The sequence below is a fragment of the Nomascus leucogenys genome, chromosome 9 (assembly GCF_006542625.1).
Source record: "Nomascus leucogenys isolate Asia chromosome 9, Asia_NLE_v1, whole genome shotgun sequence".
NCBI classification, from domain to species: domain Eukaryota; kingdom Metazoa; phylum Chordata; class Mammalia; order Primates; family Hylobatidae; genus Nomascus; species Nomascus leucogenys.
In genome coordinates, this window is record NC_044389.1 from 60,774,883 (window position 1) to 60,800,741 (window position 25,859).

General features: G+C 36.5%; 1 protein-coding gene and 2 pseudogenes across 1 annotated transcript in view; 2 read left to right on the forward strand and 1 right to left on the reverse strand.

The window, feature by feature from the left end:
* Positions 1–12,057, forward strand: part of MRPL1 (mitochondrial ribosomal protein L1) — a 99,546-nt gene extending 87,489 nt beyond the window's left edge. The window contains exons 8-9 of the mRNA XM_003265793.4: positions 9,079–9,160; positions 11,759–12,057. Coding sequence (XP_003265841.1) covers positions 9,079–9,160; positions 11,759–11,877 — 201 coding nt within the window. The 3' untranslated portion in view covers positions 11,878–12,057. The remainder of the gene's footprint in view (positions 1–9,078; positions 9,161–11,758) is intronic.
* Positions 12,058–18,743: 6,686 nt separating this feature from the next.
* Positions 18,744–20,498, reverse strand: LOC100595289 (annotated as a pseudogene).
* Positions 20,499–24,924: 4,426 nt separating this feature from the next.
* On the forward strand, positions 24,925–25,521 carry LOC100595624 (annotated as a pseudogene).
* Positions 25,522–25,859: the final 338 nt, after the last annotated feature.

A 25,859-nucleotide genomic window follows, 5' to 3' on the forward strand; every position in this document is an offset into this window, starting at 1 on the left:
TATGCTGATTTTGCTGAGGGTTTTAATCATTAAGGGATGCTGACTTATGTTAAATGCTTTTTTCTGCATCTATTGAAATGATCATGTGATTTTTGTTTTTAATTCTGTTTATGTGGTGTATCACATTTATTAACTTGTGTATGTTAAACTATCCCTGCATACTGATAGGAAACCCAGGTCATAGTGGATTATCTTTTTGATATACTGTTGGATTTGGTTAGCTAGTATTTTGTTAAGGATTTTTGCATCTATAGGCTGGGTGCGGTGGCTCAATCCTAGCAGTGCCTGTAATCCTAGCACTTTGGGAGACCGAGGTGGGTGGATCACCTGATGTCAGGAGTTCAAGACTGCCCTGGCCAACATAGTGAAACCCCATGTCTACTAAAAATACAAAATTAGCCAGGCGTGGTGGCACATGCCTGTAATCCCAGCTACTTGGGAGGTTGAGGTAGGAGAATCACTTGAACCCGGGAGGCAGAGGTTGCCATGATCTGAGATCACGCAGTTGCACTCCAGCCTCATTAAAAAGAGCAAAACTCTGTCTCAAAAAAAAAAAAAAAAAAAAAAAGAAACAAGAATTTTTGCATCTATATTCATCAGAGATATTGATCTGTAGTTTTCTTTTTTTGTTATGTTCTTTCCTGGTTTTGGTATTAGGGTGATATTGGCTTCATAGAACAATTTAGGGAAGATTCCCTATTTCTCTATCTTGTGGAATAGTGTCAGTAGGATCAGTACCAGTTCTTCTTTGAATGTCTGATATAATTCAGCTGTGAATTCATCTAGTCCTGGAATTTTTTGTTGGCAGTTTTGTTGTTGTTGTTGTTGTTTTTAACCATTTCAACCTCACTGCTTATTATTGGTCTGTTCAGAGTTTCTATTTCTTCCTGGTTTAATCTAGGAGGGTTGTCTATTTCCAGGAATTTATCCATCTCTTCTAGGTTTTCTATGTGCGTAAAAGTATCAGAGTAGCCTTTAATGATCTTTTGTATTTCTGTGGTATCAGTTTTAATATCTCCCATTTCATTTCTAATTGAGCATATTTGGATTTTCTCTTTTTCTTCATTAATCTCGGTAATCATCTATCGATTTTACTTATCTTTTCAAAGAACCATTCATTTGTTTCATTTATGTTTTGTATTGTTTTTTGTTTGTTTGTTTGTTTCCATTGCATTTAGTTCTGCTCTGATCTTGGTTATTTCTTTTCTTCTGCTGGGTTTGGTTTATTCTTGTTTCTCTAGTTCTTTGAGGTGTGACTTCAGATTGTCTGTTTTTGCTCTTTCAGATTTTTTGATGTGGCATTGAAGGCTATAAACTTTCCTCTTAGCACTCCATTTACTGAATCCCAAAGATTTTGATAGGTTGTGTCACTATTATCGTTCAGTTCAAAGAATTTTTAAATTTCCATCTTGATTTTATTGTTAACCCTATCATCATTCAGGAGCAGGCTGTTTAATTTCTACAGTTTTGAGGATTCCTTTTGATTTCTACTTTTATTCCACTGTGGTCTGAGAGTACTTGATATAATTCCAGTTTTCTTAAATTTATTGAGACTCGTTTTATGGCCTATCCTATGGTCTGTCTTGGAGACTGTTCCATGTGCTGATGAATGGAATGTATATTCTGCAGTTGTTGGGTAGAACGTTGTGTAAATATCTGTTAAGCTCTAGGGTATATTTTAAATCCATTGTTTCTTTGTTGACTTTCTGTCTTGATGACCTGTCTAGTGCTGTCAGTGGAGTTTTGAAATCTGCCACTATTATTGTGTTGCTCTCTGTCTCATTTATTAGGTCTAGTAGTAGTTGTTTTATAAATTTGGGAGCTGCAGCGTTAATGCATATATATTTAGGATTGTGATATTTTCCTGTTGGACAAGTTCTTTTGTCTCTATATAATGTCAAAATATAATGTCTTTGTCTTTTTTAACTGCTGTTGCTTTAAAGTTTGTTTTGTCTGATATAAGAATAGCTACTTCTGCTCACTTGTGGTGTCCATTTGTATGGATTAATTTTTTCCCATCTCTTTACCTTAAGTTGATTTGAGTCCTTATGTGTTAGGTGAGTCTCTTGAAGACAGCAGATACTTGGTTGGTTAATTCTTATCCATTCTGCTATCCTGTATCTTTTAAGTAGAGCATTTAGGCCACTTACATTCAACATTAGTACTGAGATGTGAGGTACTGTTCTATTCATTGTGCTATTTGTTGCCTGATACCCTTTTTAAAAATTTATTATGTCTTTGTTTTATAGGTCCTGTGAGATTTATGTTTTAAGGAGGTTCTATTTTGGTGTATGTCAAGGATTTGTTTCAAGATTTAGAGCTCCTTTTAGCAGTTCTTGTAGTGCTGGTTTGGTAGTGGCAAATTCTCTCAGCATTTGTTTGTCTGAAAAAGATTGTATATTTCCTTCATTTATGAAGCTTAGTTTCACTGGATGCAAAATTATTGGCCAATAATTTTTTTTTTAAGGAGGCTGAAGATGGGGCCGTAATCCCTTCTAGCTTGTAGGGTTTCTGTGGAGAAATCTGCTGTTAATCTGATAGGTTTTCGTTTTTAGGTTACCTGGTGCTTTTTCCTCGCAGCTTTTAAGATCCTTTCCTTCATCTTGGCTTTGGATAACCTGATGACTACGTGTCTAGGCAATGATCTTTTTGCAATAAATTTCCCAGGTGTTCTTTGAGCTGCTATGTATTTAAATCTCTAGCCATGCTGGGAAGTTTTCCTTAATTATTCCCTCAAATATGTTTTTCAAACTTTTAGATTTCTTTTCTTCCTCAGGAACACCAATTATTCTTAGTTTTGGTCATTTAACATAATCCCAACTTCTTGGAGGCTTTGTTTATTTATTTATTTTGATTCTCTTTTCTTTCTCTTTGTGGATTGAGTTAATTCAAAAATCTTGTCTTCGAGCTCTGAAATTCTTTATTCTGCTTGTTTGATTCTATTGCTGAGACTTTACAGTGCATTTTGCATTTCTTTTAAGTGTGTCCTTCATTTCCAGAAGTTGTGATTATTTTTTATTTATGCTATCTAGTTCACTGAACATTTTTCCCTTCATATCTTGTATCACATTTTTTATTTCATTAAGTTGGACTTCACCTTTCTCTGGTGCCTCCTTGATTAGCTTAATAATCAACCTTCTGAATTCTTTTCCTGGCAATTCAGGGATTTCTTCTTGGTTTGGATCCATTGCGATCCATTGCTGATAAGCTAGTGTGATCTTTTAGGGGGATGTTTAAGAACTTTGGTTTTGTTATATTATCACAATTGTTTTTCTGGTTTCTTATTTGGGCAGACTGTGTCAGAGGGAAGTTCTGAGGCTCAAGGGCTGCTGTTCAGATTATTTTGTCCCACCAGGTGTTCCATTGATGTAGTGCTCCCCTCCTTCCCCTAGGGATGAGGCTTCCTGAGAGCCAAACTGTAGTGATTGTTATTTCTCTTCTGGATCTGGCCACCCAACAGAGTTACCAGGCTCCAGGCTGGTACTGGGGCATGTCTGCACAGAGTACTGTGATGTGAACTGTCTTCAGGTCTCACAGCCATGGATAGCAGCACAATTTTTCAGCTGTCTCTGGGGCCTGCCGGAGCAATCCGCTTCCTTCAAAGGGTCTGTGGGTTCTCCTGATCCACCTTTGTCTCACATTACCTTATGCTGGTCCCTCTGCCTAGAAGATCCTCTTTGTCCTTCAAAATTCTTCATCCTTTAAGACTCAGCTTAGATATTAGCTTTTTTCGTGATGAGTAAGGCCTTCCGTGTCAATTTCTTCTTCCTCTGTGCCCTTGTAGCACTTTGTTCATATAAAGTGGAATTTCTTGTGTTGTAGTGTCTAGATTGTAATCTCAAGGGCGAGGTTTGTATCTTATTCATCTTTCTGTTCCTGGTTCCATGTGTTGCTTGACAGAGTGGGGGTTAAGTAAATGTTGCTAAGTTGTATGGTATTAACATCTAAAAATTAGGAAGGTACTAAAGGATTCATTAGGCAGAAAGAAAAATTCTTATTTTTCCATCTTAAATGTATATTCTTTTAGTGTTTCACTTAGTTTCCCTTTTTCTCCCCGTAGTATACAACACGCTCATTTGTGTTTCTCAGACAACTGATACTTCATTTTCCTTATATAAAGATCACCATCTCGTAATAGCTGTGTTCAGAGTCGTAAGCTAGTAAGGTGGTGGAAGTGGGGTTTGTCTGCCTTAAGTGCTCAGACATGTAGCTACTTGGCCACTCCTTACCATGTGTGCTCATGAATAAGTTACAGAGTTTTCTGAGTCTCAGTTTATAAGTGTAAATAAAGGATAATAATAGCACCTACCTCATAGGGTTCTTGGGAGAAATGAATAAGAATATCTATGTGAACACTCAGAGTTTAGCCCAAAGTAAATACCCAATAAACAGAGCTGCACCATCAATTATTATTATTATTATTATTATTATTATTATTATTATTATTACTACTACTACTACTACTTTATGTTATGTAGGAGACATACAGGTAACCTTTCTTTTCTTGATTTAGACTGTTAGGAGTCATGGAAATTAAGAGTTTTGGCCCATCTTCAAAAGCTGTCTGCCAGGCCACACTTTATATAGTCTTAGAATATTACATTTGGAAGAGATTTTGGAGGACAACTGGTCTAACAAGTGCTTATCCAAAGCAGCAGTCCTCTCTTCAGTTTTCAGTCAAAGGCGATTAGTCATCTAGAGACTATCAGAACATTTACAGTAATAGAAGCTGCCACTTTAGAAGGATGTGATTGTTTAAAAATCATGTATGTGTACTTTGCTTTTTTTTTTTTTAAGTTCTGTCTTCTGTAAGATTGTAAAAATCCTTTATTCACACTGTAATCCTTTATCGGAGGACCCTGCCCCCAATATTTCATCATAAGTTCTATTTTCCGTAAGTGTTGGCAGGCTGAGAAATAAAGAGTACAAAGAGAGGAATTTTATGGCTGGGCCTCTGGGGGTGATACCACATATCGGTAGGACCGTGATGCCCACCTGAGCTGCAAAACCAGCAGGTTTTTATTGAGGACTTCAAAAGGGGAGGGGGTGTATGAACAGGGAGTGGGTCACAAAGATCACATGCTTCGAAGGGCAAAAAGAACAAAGATCACATGCTTCTGAGGCCAATAAAGATCACAAGGCAAAGGGCAAAGCAAAGATCACAAGGCAAAGGGCAAAATCAAAAACTCCTGATAAGGGTCTATGTTCAGCTGTGCACGTATTGTCTTGATAAACATCTTAAACAACATAAAACAGGTTTTGAGAGCAGAGAACCGGTCTGACCTCAAATACACCAGGGTGGGTTTTTTTCCCTAATAAGACTGAGGGTACTGCAGGAGACCAGGGTGTATTTCAGTCCTTATCTCAACTGCATAAGACAGACACTCCCAGAGTGGCCGTTTATAGACCTCCCCCAAGGAATGCAATTCTTTTCCTAGGGTCTTAATATTTAAAAGAAGTTAGTGATATTGTTCCTACTTGCACATCCATTTATAGGCTCTCTGCAAGAAGAAAAATATGTCTCTATTCTGCCCAACCCCGCAGGCAGTCAGACCTTATGGTTGTCTTCCCTTATTCCCTAAAATCGCTGTTATTCTGTTCTTTTTGAAGGTGCACTGATTTCATATTGTTTAAGCACATGTTTTACAATCAATTTGTACAGTTAACGCAATCATCACAGTGGTCCTGAGGTGACATACATCCTCAGCTTACGAAGATAACAGGATTAAGAGATTAAAGTGAGACATGCATAAGAAATTATAAGAGTCTTATTTGGGAACTGATAAATGTCCATGAAATCTTCACAATGTATGTTCAGAGATTGCAGTAAAGACAGGTATAAAAAATTATAAAAGTATTAATTTTGGGAACTGATATATGTCCATATTAAAATGAAATATTCACAATTTATGTTCCTCTGCGACGGCTCCAGCCGGTCCCTCCGTTCAGGGTCCCTGACTTCCCGCAACAATCCTTAGTCCTCCAAAATATTTGGACAGACTAACCTCTGTAGTAGTGGTTCTCAGAGTGTGGTCCAGGGATCCTTTTTAACTCAGACACTTTCCCCAGGAGTCTTTCTTCTTTTATCCCCCTTGTTTTAAATCAGAGAATCTATGAAGACCCTGGTAGTGTAGACTAAGTTCTTTATGTGCATTTTTCTGTAGCAAGACTCAGTGACCTAAAAATGTTTAAGAATCACTGGCTTGGACATGCTTGTGATTACATTTTGCCCTGAAATGAATTATGACATGTGCATCTCAATGGGACAAAAAAAAAAAAAAAAAAAAAGATTAAGAACCACTGATTTTTAGTTTTCTCATAATGTTAAGAAAGTTATTGAATAAAAAGGTTAGGAATTACCAAAAAAGGAAAATCTGAGCGTTAAAACAGAGATAGAGACATAAAGTTCACCTGTGTCCACTGAGCCACTACCCTGACATCTTTTGTAGAAGTCTTCCCATCTAGTCTGCTTAGGGAATGGTTTCCGACATAATAAGGGATGCTAAGCAGACAGTAAAATTCAGTAAAGCGGTCTTTTTGTTTGAAAACATGTATGTTCCAGAATAAGGAATAACTGTTTTGTCTTGCAGTGGATAATCACTTTAGTTAAACATACATAGTTTTGTGACTGTTATATATTCAAATACACACATATGCACAGGCACAAATATGGTGCTTAACATAGTCCTATATCCCCTTCAAGATCAACCCTGTCCCTGTTTGTTTTTCCCTTGCTGTACCAAGTCATATAATGTGCTATTGGTAATATAATGGATAATATTATCTCCTCAAAATAGTCATCCTGCCTCCTTAAGACCACAAAATGTTATTACATGGGAAAGCACTATTGGAAGTGCAGACTAACTGAGAAGTTAGGCAGAAAACCTTGCAAGTTTGCTTTCCTGAGTTCTCTCTAGATCATTGTCACTCCAAATGAATTTCGTTTGCAAGTTTTGATAAAACTCATGCACATATACCTTTTGTTTTTGTACACAGCTATCTTGTCATTAGCCAATTAAATAATCACAGTAATGCCTATGAGATATGTAACATTTCCATAATTTTGCATGATATCTAAAATAAAAAGTATTATAGCTATACATATATTTTAAAATTCAGTAGAGGGCACAGTACCATATATTAAAGATGCTAAAATTTGAATAAAAGTATAAACTGTGTTTTAAAACATTTTTGTGGGTTTTTTTTTAAACTTAAATTGATAAAATCATTGAACATCCTAATCATGAAAGTTGCAGGGAACGTAATTGTTTTATATTTCTGAAACATATATTGTCATTTTAGCTTGCTATAGGAATGGCAATATAAAGCTGCAGAAAGTATAGTTAACAAAAATCTGAGAAGTTTAATGTACATAATATACCATTATAGATTATAACTGTTTAAAAAGATAGGTTGGAAACCTTGCTTTTACTTTATCTCTTTTCCAAATTTAAAGTAGGTATAGGTCTTTAGCAGGAGGTGTAGAATTGATTAGAGCTGTGATGGTTACTTCAGTTGATAATAGAAAGAAGGACAATTTGAGGTAAAGTAGAGAATTAAGAGGGGAATTGAAGGCAGGGACACATGCTGATGCCTTTAGCCTTTTCTTTTTTATTTTTCAACATAAAATATATAAGGTGCCTTCCCTGCCAGTGAGCTACTTGCTTCAATGTAAATTAAAGTCTGTATGGTGTATGGACTTAATAAGGTGGTTTTATTTTTTTTCCTCTCAGAACTTCTACTTAAGGATTGGCATAAAGTGAGAATTCCTGCAGTAATGTCCAACCTTTCTCATTTAGGATTTGGTACTGCATCATGCCCAAGTGGGTGTTGAATAAATGCTGTTGGATGATGATAAAAGGATTTTTTTTTAGGAGGAATTCTCTTTTTTTTTTTTTTTTTTTGAGGAATTCTCTTTATGCTTATGCGGGGCACATTTCTCACAGTGCTCTCGGAGTCTTTGGAAAACAGAAATCTTGTTTGAACTTCAACTGTTGTACTGTATACATTTTGCCTGTTAAGCTACTATAATTTTATATGAATCTTCTTTTTCCCTTTTTTTTTTTTGAGATAGAGTTTCGCTCTTGTCGCCCAGGCTGGAGTGCCGTGGTGCAATCTCAGCTCACTGTAACCTCCGCCTCCTGGGATCAAGCGATTCTCCTGCCTCAGCCTCCCGAGTAGCTGGGATTACTGGCATCTGCCACCACACTTGGCTAGTTTTTGTATTTTTAGTAGAGGCAGGGTTTCACCGTGTTGGCCAGACAGGTCTCAAACTCCTGACCTCAGGTGATTCGCCTGCCTTGGCCTCCCAAAGTGCTGGGATTACAGGCGTGAGCCACCATGCCCAGCCATGAACTTTTAAAAATTGATTTATTTGGCACAGTGCAAAATCCTGTAAACATTTGAATGTAATATAACGGATTTTAACTGGAATATTTAGGAAGAATAAGAGTAAGTGAATTTGAATAATAAACACAAAGACTTTTCAAGGGTGTAATTTGGGTTTAGGAGTTTTATGAATAGAACTCATCCACTGTATATTTACTTACTGCTAAATGACAAGATAATTGTTATTGCATAGAGTGTTTGAAAAATTAGATGTTAGCACAACATCCTGAAATTGTCTCTGTTTGAGATATATATTGTCTGAATGCATGTAGCAAGCAGTTTTATTTTGGACTCATGAAAACATTAATTTCTAAACATTTTCTTAGTTTCCTTTAAATCAACAAACTTTATGAGAAAATATCACTGTTTTCTTGGGGGGTGGGTGTAGGGAATGATGTATTCTGCTCCAAGATATGCTTTAGGGAAATTACTTGGAAGTCAAGGATTCTCAAGTGGAAAAACTTCAACTTCAATTTGCTGTAATATGTTCTATAAATCTATTAAATCTTGACATGTGAAGACATGTAAATGTGGCATTCGAAACAAAGAGCTATAGAGGTTTTCCCCTTTCACAGTAGGGTCACTTACTAGATAATTTGCATTGGTTGAATATTTGAAAAATAGTCTAGAATAATTGTATTATCTTCTTGCTTTCTCATCATTAATGTTACGTATATTATTTTCTTTCAGTTGGATATGTCAAGTGACCAGATAGCTGCCAATCTGCAAGCAGTTATTAATGAAGTTTGTAGGCACAGACCGCTAAATTTGGGTAAGTGGTTTGCTGAGGGTAGACTTCCCTATGACCCTGTGATACTTTAAAATGTAAAATATAAAGAAAAAAGTCAAATTAACATGCAAGTATCATAGCAAAATGTAAAATATTAAATAAAAAATCAAGTTAACATGCAAGTTTTATATTTCCAGGGATTAAATAAATAAAATTTAATTATCCAAAGGATTTCTGTAGCATTAATAAGGAATGCATCCTGAAACCTCTGTAGATTCCCACATTATTACTACTAATAAATGTAGCAAAGTTTGAAAGAAAACTGTAACTAATTGCTTTAAACTTACAATGATGTTAGGGGACTAAAATTATTTCTAAAATGATATTTTGAAACCAGATCATTCACTTTGTCATTGGCACTAGCAATTAGTTTTCTTAATCTTGTTTATTTATTATAGGAAAGAAAGAAGATCATTTTATTATGTCATGAGAGTCATTTATAAATGATGTGACTCATAGAGAGTCACTCACCTCAATTGAGATGCGGAAGCTGTGTAGTAGGCTAGAACACAGGCGTCCAGTTCCTTTATCATTGCATTGTGTGCTGTTCAAATTCCTTCCTCAGACAAATTTCACTTGTGGATGCTTGAAGCCAAGCAAGGGTCCATTATACTCAATTGACTATTCATTTGTAGGTTTACCATGATAAGAATTTGTCAGGTTTAGTTTTATAACCAAGTTTATAATTAAAACACCATCTTAAGCTATTTTTCACCTTCTTTGGGAGTTAACCATACTGGTGAATAAATACCACCCTTGTTAATTTTCTTGTCCTAAATATGGCCATACTACGAAGTAATTGGATGTGGATGGATTCTTATAGTCCACAGATAGCTTTGATTTCAGTACAGGATCCTCTGAGACAATAGCAGGAGTAGATGATGGACAGCGAATCCTCAAAATGTTGTTATTCTCTTTTTGCTATTTCATATGAAGCCCCTTAGCATGTTTAAATGTTGTGATTCTCTTTTTGCCATTTTATTTTAGTTTTTGAGATGGAGTCTCACTCTGTCGCCCAGGCTGGAGTGCAGTGGTTTGATGTCAGCTCACTGCAACCTCCGCCTCCTGGGTTCAAGCAATTCTCCTGCCTCAGCCTCCCAAGTAGCTGGGATTACAGGCGCCTGCCACCATGCCAGCTAATTTTTGTATTTTTAGTAGAGGTGGAGTTTCACCATGTTGGCCAGGCTGGTCTCGAACTCCTGACCTCAGGTGATCCACCCACCTTGGCCTCCCAAAGTGCTGGGATTACAGGTGTGAGCCACGGTGTCCGGCTGTCTTTTTGCTATTTTAAATGAAGCCCTTTAATGTTGTTCTTATGAAAAGCATTTTAGTTTTTAGGGAATTTTACCAACTGTGTGGTAACATAAAGGTAGCATCTGTGCTGACTGTTTTAAATAAATATTTATAATATTTCCATCAAATGTAAATATCACCACCTGCTCCCTTCACTGTTGACTTTGCAATAAAATAAATTCTAGGTGATCATCTTCTGGAAGAGAGAAATGAATTATTAGTGAGTATGTGTAGTTTCAAGGATAAATCTCTAATATTCTAGAGTACAACTTGTTTGTCTTCTAGAGATGAAACTATCTTCCCCTTATAATTCAAAATATTAGTTCAGTAATACAGTACTTTTCATGTGAAAATATGACATGAGTTCTATAAGTTTTCCTGTTGTATATTTGTACAACAGGTCCTTGAATAACATCCTTTTGTTCAATGTTATTTCATTATAACATTGATAAGAAAAAAATAGATTCCTGGCCAGAGCCACTGTCTGTGTGGAGTTTGCATGTTCTCCTCATGTCTGCATGGGTTCTCTGGGTACTTCGGTTTCCTCCTGCATCCCAAAGATGGGCATGTTAGGTTAATTGGTATGTCTGCATGGTCCCGGTGTGAGTGAGTGTGGGGGGTGTGTACGTGTGCCCTGCAATGAGATGCTGCTTATCCGGAGATCATTCCCACCTAAGCTCTGACCTGCCAGGATAGGCTTTGGCCTCCCGCAACCCTGGACTGGAATAAGGGAGTTGGAAGATGAATTAATGAATACAAACTATTGTAAAATAAAAATGTGCAAAGTATATTATAATCATTCAAATGCAGGACAATAAATGATGTGGTATGAAAGCACTCAGTGAGGCAACCATATTTGTTAGTTGGTTTTTGAACTGCATGGTGGCAGAAGGCGCTTCTTACAGTTTTCACTTTGCAAACACTTAGTCTTTAGGTCACCACCGCTATGACTCCTGTCACTCTGATTCACCCACAGTTGGGTAAATAATTACTGCTTTTATTAATCTTAAATGTATTTATAGTTCAAATTTATTTCAGTGGTTAATATTAGAAGTGTTTGAGCTCTTTATTTAGAAGCTTGTTGATATTTTTGTGACTAGAAATATGCCTTAGAAACTTAACTCTTATTAATTAGCCTATGGTACAACTCATTTCTTTATAAGTTGTTTTGCTTAAAGTTGCAGTTTCCAAGAACCTAGTGACAATATTAAGTGAGGACTTACTGTATTTGCTTATGAGGTGGTATTGTGATATAAAATCAAAGTTGATTCTTGTTTTTGTTTCCAGGTCCCTTTGTGGTACGTGCTTTCCTTCGCAGTTCAACAAGTGAAGGTTTATTACTGAAGATTGATCCATTGTTGCCTAAAGAAGTAAAAAATGAAGAAAGTAAAAAAGAAGACGCCTAAATGTGTTGAATTGTGAAATTACTTTCAGTGATTTAAGAAGCAGTGGAGAAAATGATTAAACTGCATAATTTTGTATTTGATGTCTTGTTATTGATCATACTTGAAAGTGAACTTTAACACTGAAAAATCATAGTCATTTCAAGAATAAGAAAATAAAATTTTCTCTTTGTCTGAACCTGCCTTTTAGACCTTGTGACATTTTCTTTTTTAGAATCCAGAGTCTACGTACTGGTAATTATAGCAGCAGTTTCTAGCTTAATAACTTTCCCTTGGGAGTCATAACCATCTGAGGGAATAGTAACATCCTCAGTTCCCATAAAGCAGAAGATGGCAGAATCATGAGCTACATCACAAATATAATTATTTTATTTTAAAAAAAAGGAAAATATGCATTCTAAAGAATTCTGAATACTATTTATGATAGCATGAATATAGAAAATTACTAAGTCACTAAAACGTATGTTGGGTAATCTCTTTTTAGGAATCAATTTGTAATTTTATATATATATAATATGTATATGTAATATATAGTAATACATATGTAGTTATGTAATATATAATTATATATGTAATATATACATTTGTAATAATACCACATTTTTTTAATATATACAAAATTAATTATTGATTTTTTTTCTTTTTTTTATTATTATACTTTAGGTTTTAGGGTACATGTGCACAATGTGCAGGTTTGTTACATATGTATCCATGTGCCATGTTGTTTTGCTGTACCCATTAACTCGTCATTTAGCATTAGGTATATCTCCAGATGCTGTCCCTCCCCACTCCCCCCACCCCACAACAGTCCCCGGAGTGTGATGTTCCCCTTCCTGTGTCCATGAGTTCTCATTGTTCAATTCCCACCTATGAGTGAGAACATGCAGTGTTTGGTTTTTTGTCCTTGCGATAGTTTACTGAGAATGATGTTTTCCAGTTTCATCCATGTCCCTACAAAGGACATGAACTCATCATTTTTTATGGCTGCATAGTATTCCATGGTGTATATGTGCCACATTTTCTTAATCCAGTCTATCGTTGTTGGACATTTGGGTTGGTTCCAACTTTTTGCTATTGTGGATAGTGCCGCAATAAACATACGTGTGCATGTGTCTTTATAGCAGCATGATTTATAGTCCTTTGGGTATATACCCAGTAATGGGATGGCTGGGTCAAATGGTATTTCTAGTTCTAGATCCCTGAGGAATCGCCACACTGACTTCCACAATGGTTGAACTAGTTTACAGTCCCACCAGCAGTGTAAAAGTGTTCCTATTTCTCCACATCCTCTCCAGCACCTGTTGTTTCCTGACTTTTCAATGATGGCCATTCTAACTGGTGTGAGATGATATCTCACTGTGGTTTTGATTTGCATTTCTCTGATGGCCAGTGATGATGAGCATTTTTGCATGTGTTTTTTGGCTGCATAAATGTCTTCTTTTGAGAAGTGTCTGTTCATGTCCTTTGCCCACTTTTTGATGGGGTTGTTTGTTTTTTTCTTGTAAATTTGTTTGAGTTCATTGTAGATTCTGGATATTAGCTCTTTGTCAGATGAGTAGGTTGCGAAAATTTTCTCCCACTCTGTAGGTTGCCTGTTCACTCTGATGGTAGTTTCTTTTGCTGTGCAGAAGCTCTTTAGCTTAATTAGATCCCATTTGTCAATTTTGGCTTTTGTTGCCATTGCTTTTGGTGTTTTAGACATGAAGTCCTTGCCCACATCTATGTCCTGAATGTATTGCCTAGGTTTTCTTGTAGGATTTTAATGGTTTTAGGTCTAACATTTAAGTCTTTAATCCATCTTGAATTAATTTTTGTATAAGGTGTAAGGAAGGGATCCAGTTTCAGCTTTCTACATATGGCTAGCCAGTTTTCCCAGCACCATTTATTAAATAGGGAATCCTTTCCCCATTTCTTGTTTTTGTCAGGTTTGTCAAAGATCAGATAGTTGTAGATATGCGGCATCATTTCTGAGGGCTCTGTTCTGTTCCATTGATCTATGTCTCTGTTGAATACCACATATTTTTATGATGCTTTGCAATCTACAAGGCACTGTATGCAGTGTTTTCATATACGTGACCTCATTTGCTCCTAAATTTCTCTGCTTAATAATAAGTGTTTGGTTAGTGTTTGTCGAATGAAAATTCCCATGAAGAAGCTAGAACAACTTCATTCATGGATTAAAGATCAGGCCAAGAAGTAAAGCATCTTGCATCAAGTACCAGTTTGCAGACTGATATTAATCTTTAAGTGCTTACTGATATATGACAAAGTGAAAAAAATAAGGATAATTTTGGCATGCAATTGCCAGCTGTCCTTTCTTGGGAATAATTACTTGAAGTGTCTTCCACTTTTTTAGGGATTATTCGAATGAGTTTTCTTTTATGAAATAATAGTGATGGTGAATTTGTTGGTGGGGTTTAAATACCTACTTTGTTTTTGTTTTGTTATTTTTTTTCGTTAATGCATCTCATTTTATTTTAGTTTTGGTGTTGACTCGCCAGCTCTAGCTTTTCAAGGTAAAATCTTTTTTGAAGAAGAGCTGGGTAACACAATTCTCACAATACAAAATGTGTGATTTTAAAACAATTGGATTTCTAATAACACGAATTATTTTGATTAATTTTGCATTGATCTACTTGGGAACCATAAATCTGCCTAGAGCACACAGAATCTGCACATTCAACTTGGCCAAGGAATAGACATGTTTCAAGGTGAAGTTCATCACTACCAATGAAGTATTTATTCTTGCCAAGGCTGTTCTGCTTAAATCTAATCAAGCTTATAGACCTACATCTCAGTTTACAGAAGATACAGGAGATGGAGGGACAAATCAACTGACTTCAAGTGGGAATAATTGGGCCAATTCAGAATGTGGGATGTTATACAGTTCAACCCTCCCAGCCTCATAGAAACAAGCAGAAGGAGAAACCATTAAAGAGAATTCAGTCCTAACAATTAACTGTAATGTGGGTTAGTGATTAAAGCATAGTTTGAAAACATCAGCTATACTAGACGTTTGAGGGAAAACTGATTAATACCTACTTTGTAAAGAAAATTTTGACAGCTCCATATAGGTCTCCCAAATTCTTTTTGAAATGTTAGTGATCTAAGAAGTCCAAATGACTGAGCCACAGTACCCCACTAAGCTTTTTCTACCCCCCCTCAGAAAAATGAAAACTTAGGGGTTGCTTACCCAAAACAGCAGTAACATTACTAGAAAACAATAACAGCAGTTACCTTTTATGGAGTGCTGCTATGGTTTGAATGTGTCCTTCAAAAAGTGTGTGTTGGAAACTTAATCCCCAATGCAGCAGTGTTGGGAGATGAGGCCTCATGGGAGGTACAAGTCATGAGGGCTCTGCCCACATGAACGGATTAATGCTGAATATAGTCACTGGAGACTCAGAAGAGAGAGAGGGTGGGAGGAGGATGGTGAGGGTTGAGAAATTAATGAGTACGGTGTACACTATTTGGGTGATGGTTACATTAAAAGGCCCAGGGAACCACTAAGCAATATATCCTTGTAACACAACTGTACTTGTACCTCTTAAATTTACACAAATTGTAAAAAAAAAAATAATAAAAGGGCTTATGACTACAAGGAACTCTTGGGCACACCTTGCATGCTTGCTTGCTCTCTCTTCCTCCCCAACTCACCTCCTCTTGCTCTCTCTTGCCCTTCTGCCTTCTGCCTTCTGCCATGGGATGACCACAGCAGGAAGGTTATCACTGGAAGCCAGCCCCTCATCATGGTCTTCCAGCCTACAGACTTCAAGAAATTAATCTCTGTGCTTTATAAATTACCTTCTCAGGTATTCTGCTGTAACAACACAAAACAGACTAACAAATGAGTACTAGCATCTTATACTTTAGATGAATCCTCTCATTTCATCCTCAGCAATTCACTGAGCAGAGTGGTACTCCCATTTCACAAATAAGGAAAGTGGAACTTGTGTGAGGTCTCCTAAGTGGCAAACTAAGATGTAAACCCAGGTCTGTCTAATTTTAAAGCCCTTAGGCTCTTTTAACCATTGGGCTATTTTACCTGTTTTTTAAATATATATTCTAAGAACCATTTAATTGAACAGTTTTAAAATTTTAAAATATTGAATAATTGCCTTCAGTTTCTTAGTTAATGAATTTCTAGTTAATGAATTATGGCAGGGCTGATGTGAAGAAAGTAGAAGTAGAAGAGTTAGAGTGGGATGAGGAAAGAGTAATGCAGGATAGAGAGGAAAAGATACCTACCTGTTTCCCACAGTTGTCTTTTGAAAGCTTACAGATTAATCATTTGAAGATCTCAATTCACAAACTAGAAGTTCTGCCATTTGTAGATTTTCTTTTAATAAATGGATAAGTATAGTCGTTACTGAAAAATTTAAAAATACTGATTAAATATTTTAAAAATCACTCTACTACTCAAGGATAACCAGCATTAATATTTTAGTACTTCGTTGTCTTCAGTTGTGTGTATGTATCTGCGTGTGCACATGTTATAAAATAAGCATTTCCTATATTTAAAATGCCATATGAAAAGCATCATTTTAATGGTTGAACAATAGTCCATCCTGTTGATGTTCTATTTTATGGAATCATTCCTCAATTGTTGTACATTTAACTAACTCCAGGATCCCCTTCCTCCCATTATTTACAGTGCTTTGGAGACATCCTTGGAGCATAATTTATTTTCTAATTTTTAGAAGTGGCATTCCTGGGTCAAAAGGTCTGATGTGACTAAAAGGCCTTATTATGTCTTAGGTAACTTATTGAGCAGAACAAGCCAGAATAAGGAATTATGGTTGGAAAATTTGCTCTAGGCAGGAACATTCCAGGGTCTTATTAACTGGCCTATGAATAAATTACTCTCCACTCTTCCATTAAAGCGTTTTTCCTATTGGCTAACTAGAGCTTTGTTGAATGTATGCTTCTGGAAAAAGAGTAAAGTTACACTATATTACTAAATTTAAATCTCTTTTTTTTTCTTAGAGAACAGTAAATCAAATCTTTTTTTCTTCATTTTGTTTTTATTATAGCAAAATGAAGGGAAAAATTTTCCTTCATAAAGTTTTTTATTTCTGTTTGTTTAATTTACAACAAGCAGAAAATAAGCTGGGTCTTGCTTTGATCCAAATATTGATGTTTTAAAAGCTGTGCACAATATTTGTTAAAGAGAACTATAATGCCTTTTTAGAAGCTTCTATAAGAAAAAAAGTAGAAAGTTTAACCCTACAACTTTCCTGTCCGCTGGAACTGCAAACTACTGCTACAGTTTTAAATACACTTTTTGTTGTTTATACATCCAGAAAAATCTTAAAAAAGTAAAGAAACATGCATATAAATGATTGCGTAGCAGAACAATATTAACTGCAAACGCTAAAGAAATGAAAGAAATACTATCAAATATACAAAGGTCCTACAATCAGCCTCTTAAGCAGTTAGCATATAGTATTTAAAAACCATCGTTTTGTTCTCAGTCTAATGCTCTCCCAACTGAGCTATCTCAGCTTACTGCCATCGTTTTGTTCTCTACAGACAAAGCCTAGATTACTAAAAACAACTGAAATAAGTAATCCTCTTAAAGGAATTGCTTCTCCATAATTCTCCCTTATATCTGTGAGCAAGCAATCTGAGATTTTAAAAGATGCTAGCTTTTTATCCAAAATGAGATTGGACATGTCAAGTCACTTTTGTCCCCAAAACAATCTTTCAGAGGAATACTAGAAATTATAAATGGTAAAGGGTATTATTTCTTTATTTTTAGTCAGGTACTACACTGGTAGTCAAAAATTCAAAAGATGTGACTCTTGCTTAAAACTGACTAATCCTTTTTTCCAACATCATTTTAAATTTCATGGCACCACAGAATCACCTAGAATGAGCATGTTGTTTTTGAACTTGCCTCACATTAAATAAACTGAGGTGCGAAACGCAAGCCTCCTACATAAAGAAGCAAGCAAATTTTGATATAAATGTATAGGCCAAGTGCTGTAAGCATCAACATTTCAGTTCTTTTACACTATACACCACACACTCACACTCACACACACACACATACATACAGCCTACTTTGAAACAATTCACTTGCTTCTAAGGGCAGTAAGAAAACTAAGCAATATTATGGTCAACAGTACTCCTTAAATTTTAGAATAACTACATAAGAACATTCTTTTCCCCTTAAAATTGTTTCTGCCATCATTGACCTCAAATTTTAAGGTGAGTTTTTCTGATGTTTTCTTGTTCCAAATCTATAGAAACCAGAAAAAAAGCAAAGGCTCCATGTTTCATTCAAAAACTTAATCTCTCTGAAAATACTACATAACTCAGTTGGCATTATTCCCCAAGACGGTGGAGTTAACAAAGGAACTAATCCACACTGCATCATAAATAAACTATTATCAAGGGCCTAGACATCTTGATAAGACATAAAGGTCCACGCTGAACCTAAATGTGTCTGAGCAGTCAGTGTTGTACTCTGGCTACAACCTCACTTTTGTAACACTCTATCTTAGTCCTTCCTAGGTTAACAGTTCTACCAAATATGAATATAAAAGTTTATTTTTAGTAAGACAATGTTGCAAATTATGTTTAACCAACATCTTTTCACCAAATGCTTCAAGCATAAAAATGAGAATCTTTACAAAAATATACAGAGACACAACAAATTGGTAGCTGCCCATAACACTAAACAAACTGGACTCTTAAGAGTGGCTTCTCAACAGCATGTCATTTTAATATAACCATTGCCTGGTACGGGAAAACTAACAAGTGTTGTTAAACATCATTGCAACATTGTATTCCTGATCATTTAAGTAAACCAATCTATGAGCAAATGAATGATATGTGCCTAAAAATTATCATGGTTTATACTATCAGTGGCCACTGGATTTAGGACTAGTCCAAGATCTTGATCTAGATTTTGACCTAGGCCTAGACTGTGACTTTGACTGGGATTTGGAGCAAGGCTGTTCTTTTTTCCTTGATTCCTTTTTATGTCTTGAGCAAGACTTGTAATGTGTTTTGGAATCTGTTTTAGAGGTGCCTCTGGTTTTGGCATGCGATGCAGACCTAGAACATGATTTAGCCTTCATTTCTTTCTTGGGCTGGGACTTGGACCTTGATCTTGAATTGGATTTAGATCTTGAAAAAGACTGATTTCAGTGTTTGACCCTCCATTGTTGGAATGGCTTCTGCTACACCATGGTCTTGCAGTCCGTCCACTCTTTCTAGGACTACAAGATCTTCTATAGATGTAAGCAAAAGACCGACTTCTTGATCTTCTTTTATTACTTTGGCTTCTAGAACATCTATATCTGTCATAATGATAGCTTGAAGAACAGTACACACTCCTACCTTCCTTTGCTTTCATCTGATTTGGGGTCTTCCAATCCCCCTGTGCAAACTGTTTCCATTTGACATCCACAACTCCACTTTCTGTCCAAATTATGTAAAGCATCTTCAGCATCACAAACATCCTGCCATTGAATATACACAACTCCTCTTGGACAGTGAGTGTAGAAATCAAGTGGAACATACACATCAACTATAGGATCATAATGACGAAATTCATGCCATAAATCTTTGAACCTGCTATTATTGGCTCCATTGCTGATGAACAGAGGCACCTTGGGGGACACAGGTAGCTGGGCATGACCACTGTGTGAGTCTTAGCGCCAGGGGACACTAAGGGGCTCGGCAAACTGTCCAGCCCCTGGCGGCTGATCCTCAGACACACACAGCCAGAGGGCTCTACTACAGCTAAATTAATTCTTGTATGTAAAAGAGTAGAAATTTACCAGTTTTGTAGTAAATAATAGTGATTCTCAAACTTTAGCTTGTATCCAAATTACCTGAAGGCTTGCAAAACACAAATTAGAGCCCCCCACCCAGTACTCTGGGGTGGACTGTGAACATTTGCATTTCTAACCAGGTGATGGCGAGATGATGATGATGATGATGATGATGATGATGATGGTGATGATGATGGTGATGATGATGATGATGATGGTGATGATGATGGTGATGATGATGATTATGAAGGTGATGGTGATGATGATGATGATGATGATGGTGATGATGGTGATGATGGTGATGATGATGATGATGGTGATGATGATGATGATGATGATGATGATGGTGATGATGGTGATGATGATGATGATGGTGATGATGATGATGATGATGGCGATGATGATGCTTGTCCAGGGACCACACTTTGAGAACCACTGGTATCTACTAATAGTTCTGGTAACACTGGCTGGATGCAAAAATCTCTGGCTTTGGTGCCAACTTTATTTTAAAAATTTCACAAGTCATTCTGATGCACCAGAGTGGAGAATCACTGGTGTGTGCAATTAGCCAAGTTATGAAAGATACAAAATTTGCAATATAAGTCAAGATTTTAAAAGACAAATGAAAAAAGGTAATGCACTGAACTTACAAGCCAGGACTAATTTATAACTTCCTGGACTATCCCTATGTGTAAAAAATTTAAATTCTGGGTTCTTACCCTATGGGCAAACAATTCAAGTTCTGTGATCTTCTGTAAAACAAGAACATCATAGGATGATCATCAATATACTTTCAAACCAAAATTTTATGATATATACCTTTTTAGCAGGGGGCATTTCATACTAAGAAGTGACGTAACGTAACATTAATTAGCATTACTAATATAAAAACAAATAAAAATATAAATTTGATGGTTTCATTTATACTGTTTTGTTAACTAGATGCTTAAGGTGGGATGGGGGGGACCTATTAAGTAATGATTGTTGGTTTTAAAAAAATCTTGTTAATTTTTTACAGCAAGTAGTCAATAACAGTGTCCAGTAGGTGGCGATAACAGCCTTTCATACAACTTAAAAATAGTTGTGTACTTACTGGTCAGTAATTGTTTTCTCACTTGCCTGTGTACAAATAGAAAGCACAAAACACTTTATAGGCCACCTGGAGCTTTATTTCAGAGTGAATTTTTTGTTTGTTTATTTTATTCTACTTTGGGATTATAACAGAGGTTGCTTTCGGTTTCTGTGATCATGCATATTTAGAGGTTTGTAAAAATTCTTTTTAAAACTTTTATTATAGAATTTTTCAAATATGAAGAAAATACAATAATGAATACCCACCCAGCTTCAGCAATGATCAGTATTCTACTATTCTTCCCATTTTACCTGTCCCTTCCATGTACCCAGCCCCCAGCTTGTCGCCATCCTTTCTACAGAACTTACAAGCAAATCCCACATATCACATTACTGAACTTATAGAGCTTTAAAAATTGTCAAGCTATAATTACAAGAAGATTTTAGGTGCATTATTTCAGAACCCATTGTTTTTGTGTTTTACTCTAGCCATTGAGTACCATTAGTTTTTGTTTGTTTTGTTTGGATTATATTTTTCACATAATAATGAGCCAAACACCTTTTCTAGTGCTTTGAGAACTGTAGTTCTCAAAACTAGGTGGCAGCATAATTAGCCACAAAAGGTTGTATGTAAATATCAATAGTTTTAAAATAAAAATTGATATCTTCAATTAAATTTTTGTTTTTAACTTTAAAAATTTTATTATTTTTTTGAGACAAGGTTTCGCTCTGTCATCCAGCACCAGCTGGAGTGCAGTGGTGCGATCACAGCTCCCTGCAGCCTTGGCCTCCTGGGCTCAAGTGATCCTCTCACCTCAGCCTTCTGAGTAGCTGGGACCACAGGTACATGCCATGGTGCTCACCATGCTTGGCTGTTTTATTTTTTGTAGAGATGGGGTCTCACTATGTTGCCCAGGCTGGTCTCGAATTCCTAGGCTCAAGTTGACTGCCCACATCAGCCACCCTAAGTGCCGGAATTACAGGCACAAGCTCCAGCACTTGGCCGAATTTTTATTTTTGAATAAAAATATACAATTAGAAATGTATTCTTATCAACAGTGGAAGGTATATTTGTATATCTTTTTATCCAAGATATCCTAAAGAACAAAAAGTTTTACTGTATGGTTTTTATCTAAAACAAATGGAAGCATATTACATTTTGGCAAGTAGAGAAATGAACATAACTAAGAATTTAAAGAAAGAACTCAATGACCCATAATTCCTAAAACAACCACTTAACATTTTGTTATATTTCCTTTTTCTCCTTCCTGTGTGGAGGTCTCCGTCTTCCCTGAAATTGCATGTTTATGTCGGACATAGAGTAGAAGGGAGACATCCTGACTCGAGGTTTTCCACATCTCTGACTCTTTAGACACTTTCCATAGATAAAAAGCCAACCAGAAAAAAAAAATTGAATTATTTGCTGAATGAATAAAAGGCCTAACACTTTCTATATCTCATTATATGCTACCTAAAACTTTCTTTTTTCTTTTCTTCTTCTTCTTCTTTTTTTTAGGGGGAGAGGGGGATAGGGTCTTGCTCTGTTGCCTAGGCTGGAGTATGGTAGTACGATCACAGCTCACTGCAGCTCGAACTTGTGGGCTCTAGCAATCATTCCACCTCAGCCTCCTGAGTAGCTGGGACTACAGGAGCAAGCCACCATGATTGGCTAATTAATTTTTTTTTTTTGTAGAGGTAGGGTCTTGCTATATTGTCCAGGCTGGTCTAAAATTCCTGGCTTCAGGCAATCCTCCTGCCTCGGCCTCCCAAAGTACTGGGATTGCAGATGTGAGACACTGTACTTGGCTTGTAAAACTTTTTTTTTTACATTATACTTTAAGTTTTAGGGTACATGTGCACAACATGCAGGTTTGTTATATGTGTATACATGTGCCATGTTGGTGTGCTGCACCCATTAACTCATCATTTACATTAGGTATATCTCCTAATGCTATCCCTCCCCACTCCCCCCACCCCACAACAGGCCCCAGTGTCTGATGTTCCCCATCCTGTGTCCATGTGTTCTCATTGTTCAATTCCCACCTATGAGTGAGAACATGTGGTGTTTGGTTTTCTGTCCTTGCGATAGTTTGCTAAGAATGATGGTTTCCAGATTCATCCATGTCCCTACAAAGAATATGAACTCATCATTTTTTATGCCTGCATAGTATTCCATGGTGTATATGTGCCACGTTTTCTTAATCCAGTCTACCATTGATGGACATCTGAGTTGGTTCCAAGTCTTTGCTATTGTGAATAGTGCCATAATAAACATATGTGTGCATGTGTCTTTATAGCAGCATGATTTATAATCCTTTGGGTATATACCCAGTAATGGGATGGCTGGGTCAAATGGTATTTCTAGTTCTAGATCCTTGAGGAATCGCCACACTGACTTCCACAATGGTTGAACTAGTTTACAGTCCCACCAACAGTGTAAGAGTGTTCCTATTTCTCCACATCCTCTCCAGCACCTGCTGTTTCCTGGTTTTTAATGATTGTCATTCTAACTGGTGTGAGATGGTATCTCGTTGTGGTTTTGATTTGCATTTCTCTGATGGGTTGGCTTGTAAAACTTTATAATACTGCTTTCAAAGTTGGTTATTGCTTTAATGAAAATTATTTTATTCAAAATTTTAAGTTAAAGACAACAACCTGGTGTTTCCCAAAGGGCAATCAATATATGTGTTCAGAAAACTCTGAGGAGTTGTACCACTCATGGTACAAGGAATTCATTTAGATTATAAGTAAATCACATTTGAAATTAATAATTAAGTATATCTTTAGTACATTGTAGGATAAGATAGCTAACATAAAGACCGTGATTTCATGAAATTATTTCCTAAGATGACATTACAATAGGTAATTACATTTATTTTTAAAGCCCATTAAAAAATATTAAGTAAGTTTATAAACTATATAAACTGCCAAAATATTTTCCAAAGCGGCTATGCCATTTACGTTCCCTCCAGCAATGCATGAGTGTTCCAGATTCTCCACATCCTTGTCGACGCTTGGAACTGTCTGTTCTTTCAGCTATTTTAGTGGATGTGTAGTAGTCATATATGTTTTAATTGAGAAATGAGTTATTTTGCTGAGAAAGCATATGGGGAAAGTGATAGTAGTTTTCAAACATGTGCCATTTAAAGGATAGAATATATGTATACTATGAAGCTCTGGAAGTAGAGCCAGGCAGGACTAACATAGACTTTATAAAGAAGCAAATTCTGGCACAAAGTAAGGCAAAACTTAAATGCTATGGACTCTCTTGCATAATAGTAGTGACCTTTTTATTGAGTGTATTTATATCCAGCTGTATTAGTGTTCGTCAACTACGGTCAACAGAAATTGACTGACTTAATGAGAGTCATGTATTTTAAGGATATAGAGTGGGTCACAGAATCAAAGGAAAAGCCACACAACTGTAACTTGGAAAGGACAGGAAGCAGGAGGGCAGCATAAGAGATCTATGTCGCAGAAACCAATGAGCAGCCTCCTCAGAGAGCTACTGTCAAGGTGAATTAGTTCTGTTTTCTGACCTTGTGTCACTCAAGATTTAAATTCTAAGGGGAGAGAATCTGCTTGGCCTAGTTTAGTTTACATGCCCACTTCTTGGTCAGAAGAAGGCAGAATTGATAATCTCACCAAAGTGCATGTGGTAGGGTAGAAGAAATTCCCCAAAGAAATATTGAAGTGACTTTACCAAAAAAGGGGCTACTGGGTGCTGGGCAGGCAAAACCAACAGATGCCACTATACTAGGTCACTACCTTTGATGAATATTTGGGAGGAATTAGTAGCAGTGATAGGAGGAGGCAACAAAACTCTCTTAAGACCCATTAATTACTTGAATTTTTATTAAATGTCTTCTCCTACAGTTCTATGAAATCAATAATGACATTGTATTGAATTCGAAATACAAACTTCATTACCCTCAAAGTGTTTTTACATACATAGTAAATATTCTTTGGATGCAAAAAAATTACTAATTGGTTTTTTAGAGGGGAGAGATGCCAATTTCATTATATTAAACACAAATACAAACACATATATAATTACACATGAACAGATTTCTATGGTAAAAATATTCAATTGATTGCAGTACACTGAGCTCCATAGAGAGAGTGCTGGGGCAAGTGAGAGCCAGATGGGCACTGGGCATCTCTGTGCCTTGTTGAAGAAAGATAACTAAACATGGGCAAAGTAGATCCTAAGAAGCCAAGAGGCAAAATGTCATCATATGTGTTCTTTGTGCCAACTTGTCAGGAGGAGCACAAGAAAGAGGACCCAGGTGCCACAGTCAGCTCCTCAGAGTTTTCTGAGAAGTGCTCAGAGAGATGAAAGACTACTTCTGCTAAAGCAAAAGGAAAATTGGAAGACATGACAAAGGTGGGTAAAGCCCATTATGAAAGAGAAATGAAAACTTAGATACCTCCTATAGGGGAGACAAAAAAGAAGTTCAAGTTTCCGAATACACCCAAGAGGCCTTCTTCAGCCTTTTTCTTGTTCTGTTCTGAGTATCACCCAAAAATCAAAGGAGAACATCCTGGCCTAAACATTGGTGATGTTGCAAAGATGCTGGGAGAGATGTGGAATGGCACTGCTGCAGATGACTAGCAGCCTTATGCAAAGAACGCTGCGAAGCTCAAGGAAAAATGTGAAAAAATACTGCTACATACCCAGCTAAAGGAAAGCCAGATGCAGCAAAAAGGGGGTTGTCAAGGCTGAAAAAAGCAAGAAAAAGAAGAAAGAGGAGGACAAGAAGATGATGAAGAAGATGATGATGCATAAGTTAATGGTAGCACTTTTTTTTTCTTGTCTATAAAGCATTTAACCTCCCTGTACACAATTCACTCCTTTTAAAGAAAAAAATTGAAATGTAAGCTTGTGTAAGATGTTTTTAAACTGTACAGTGTCTTTTTTTGTATAGTTAACACACCACCAAATGTGTCTTTAGATAGCGCTGTCCTGGTGGTAATTTCAGTAGGCACTAACCTTGCTTGGTACAGTATGGGGGTATAGCTTGACGAATTTTCCCAAAATAAACAGGTACCTAGCACACAGATCAAGAAACAGGATAATTTCAGCACCCTAGAAACCCCATAGAAACCACTCTCATTCAAGGTAAT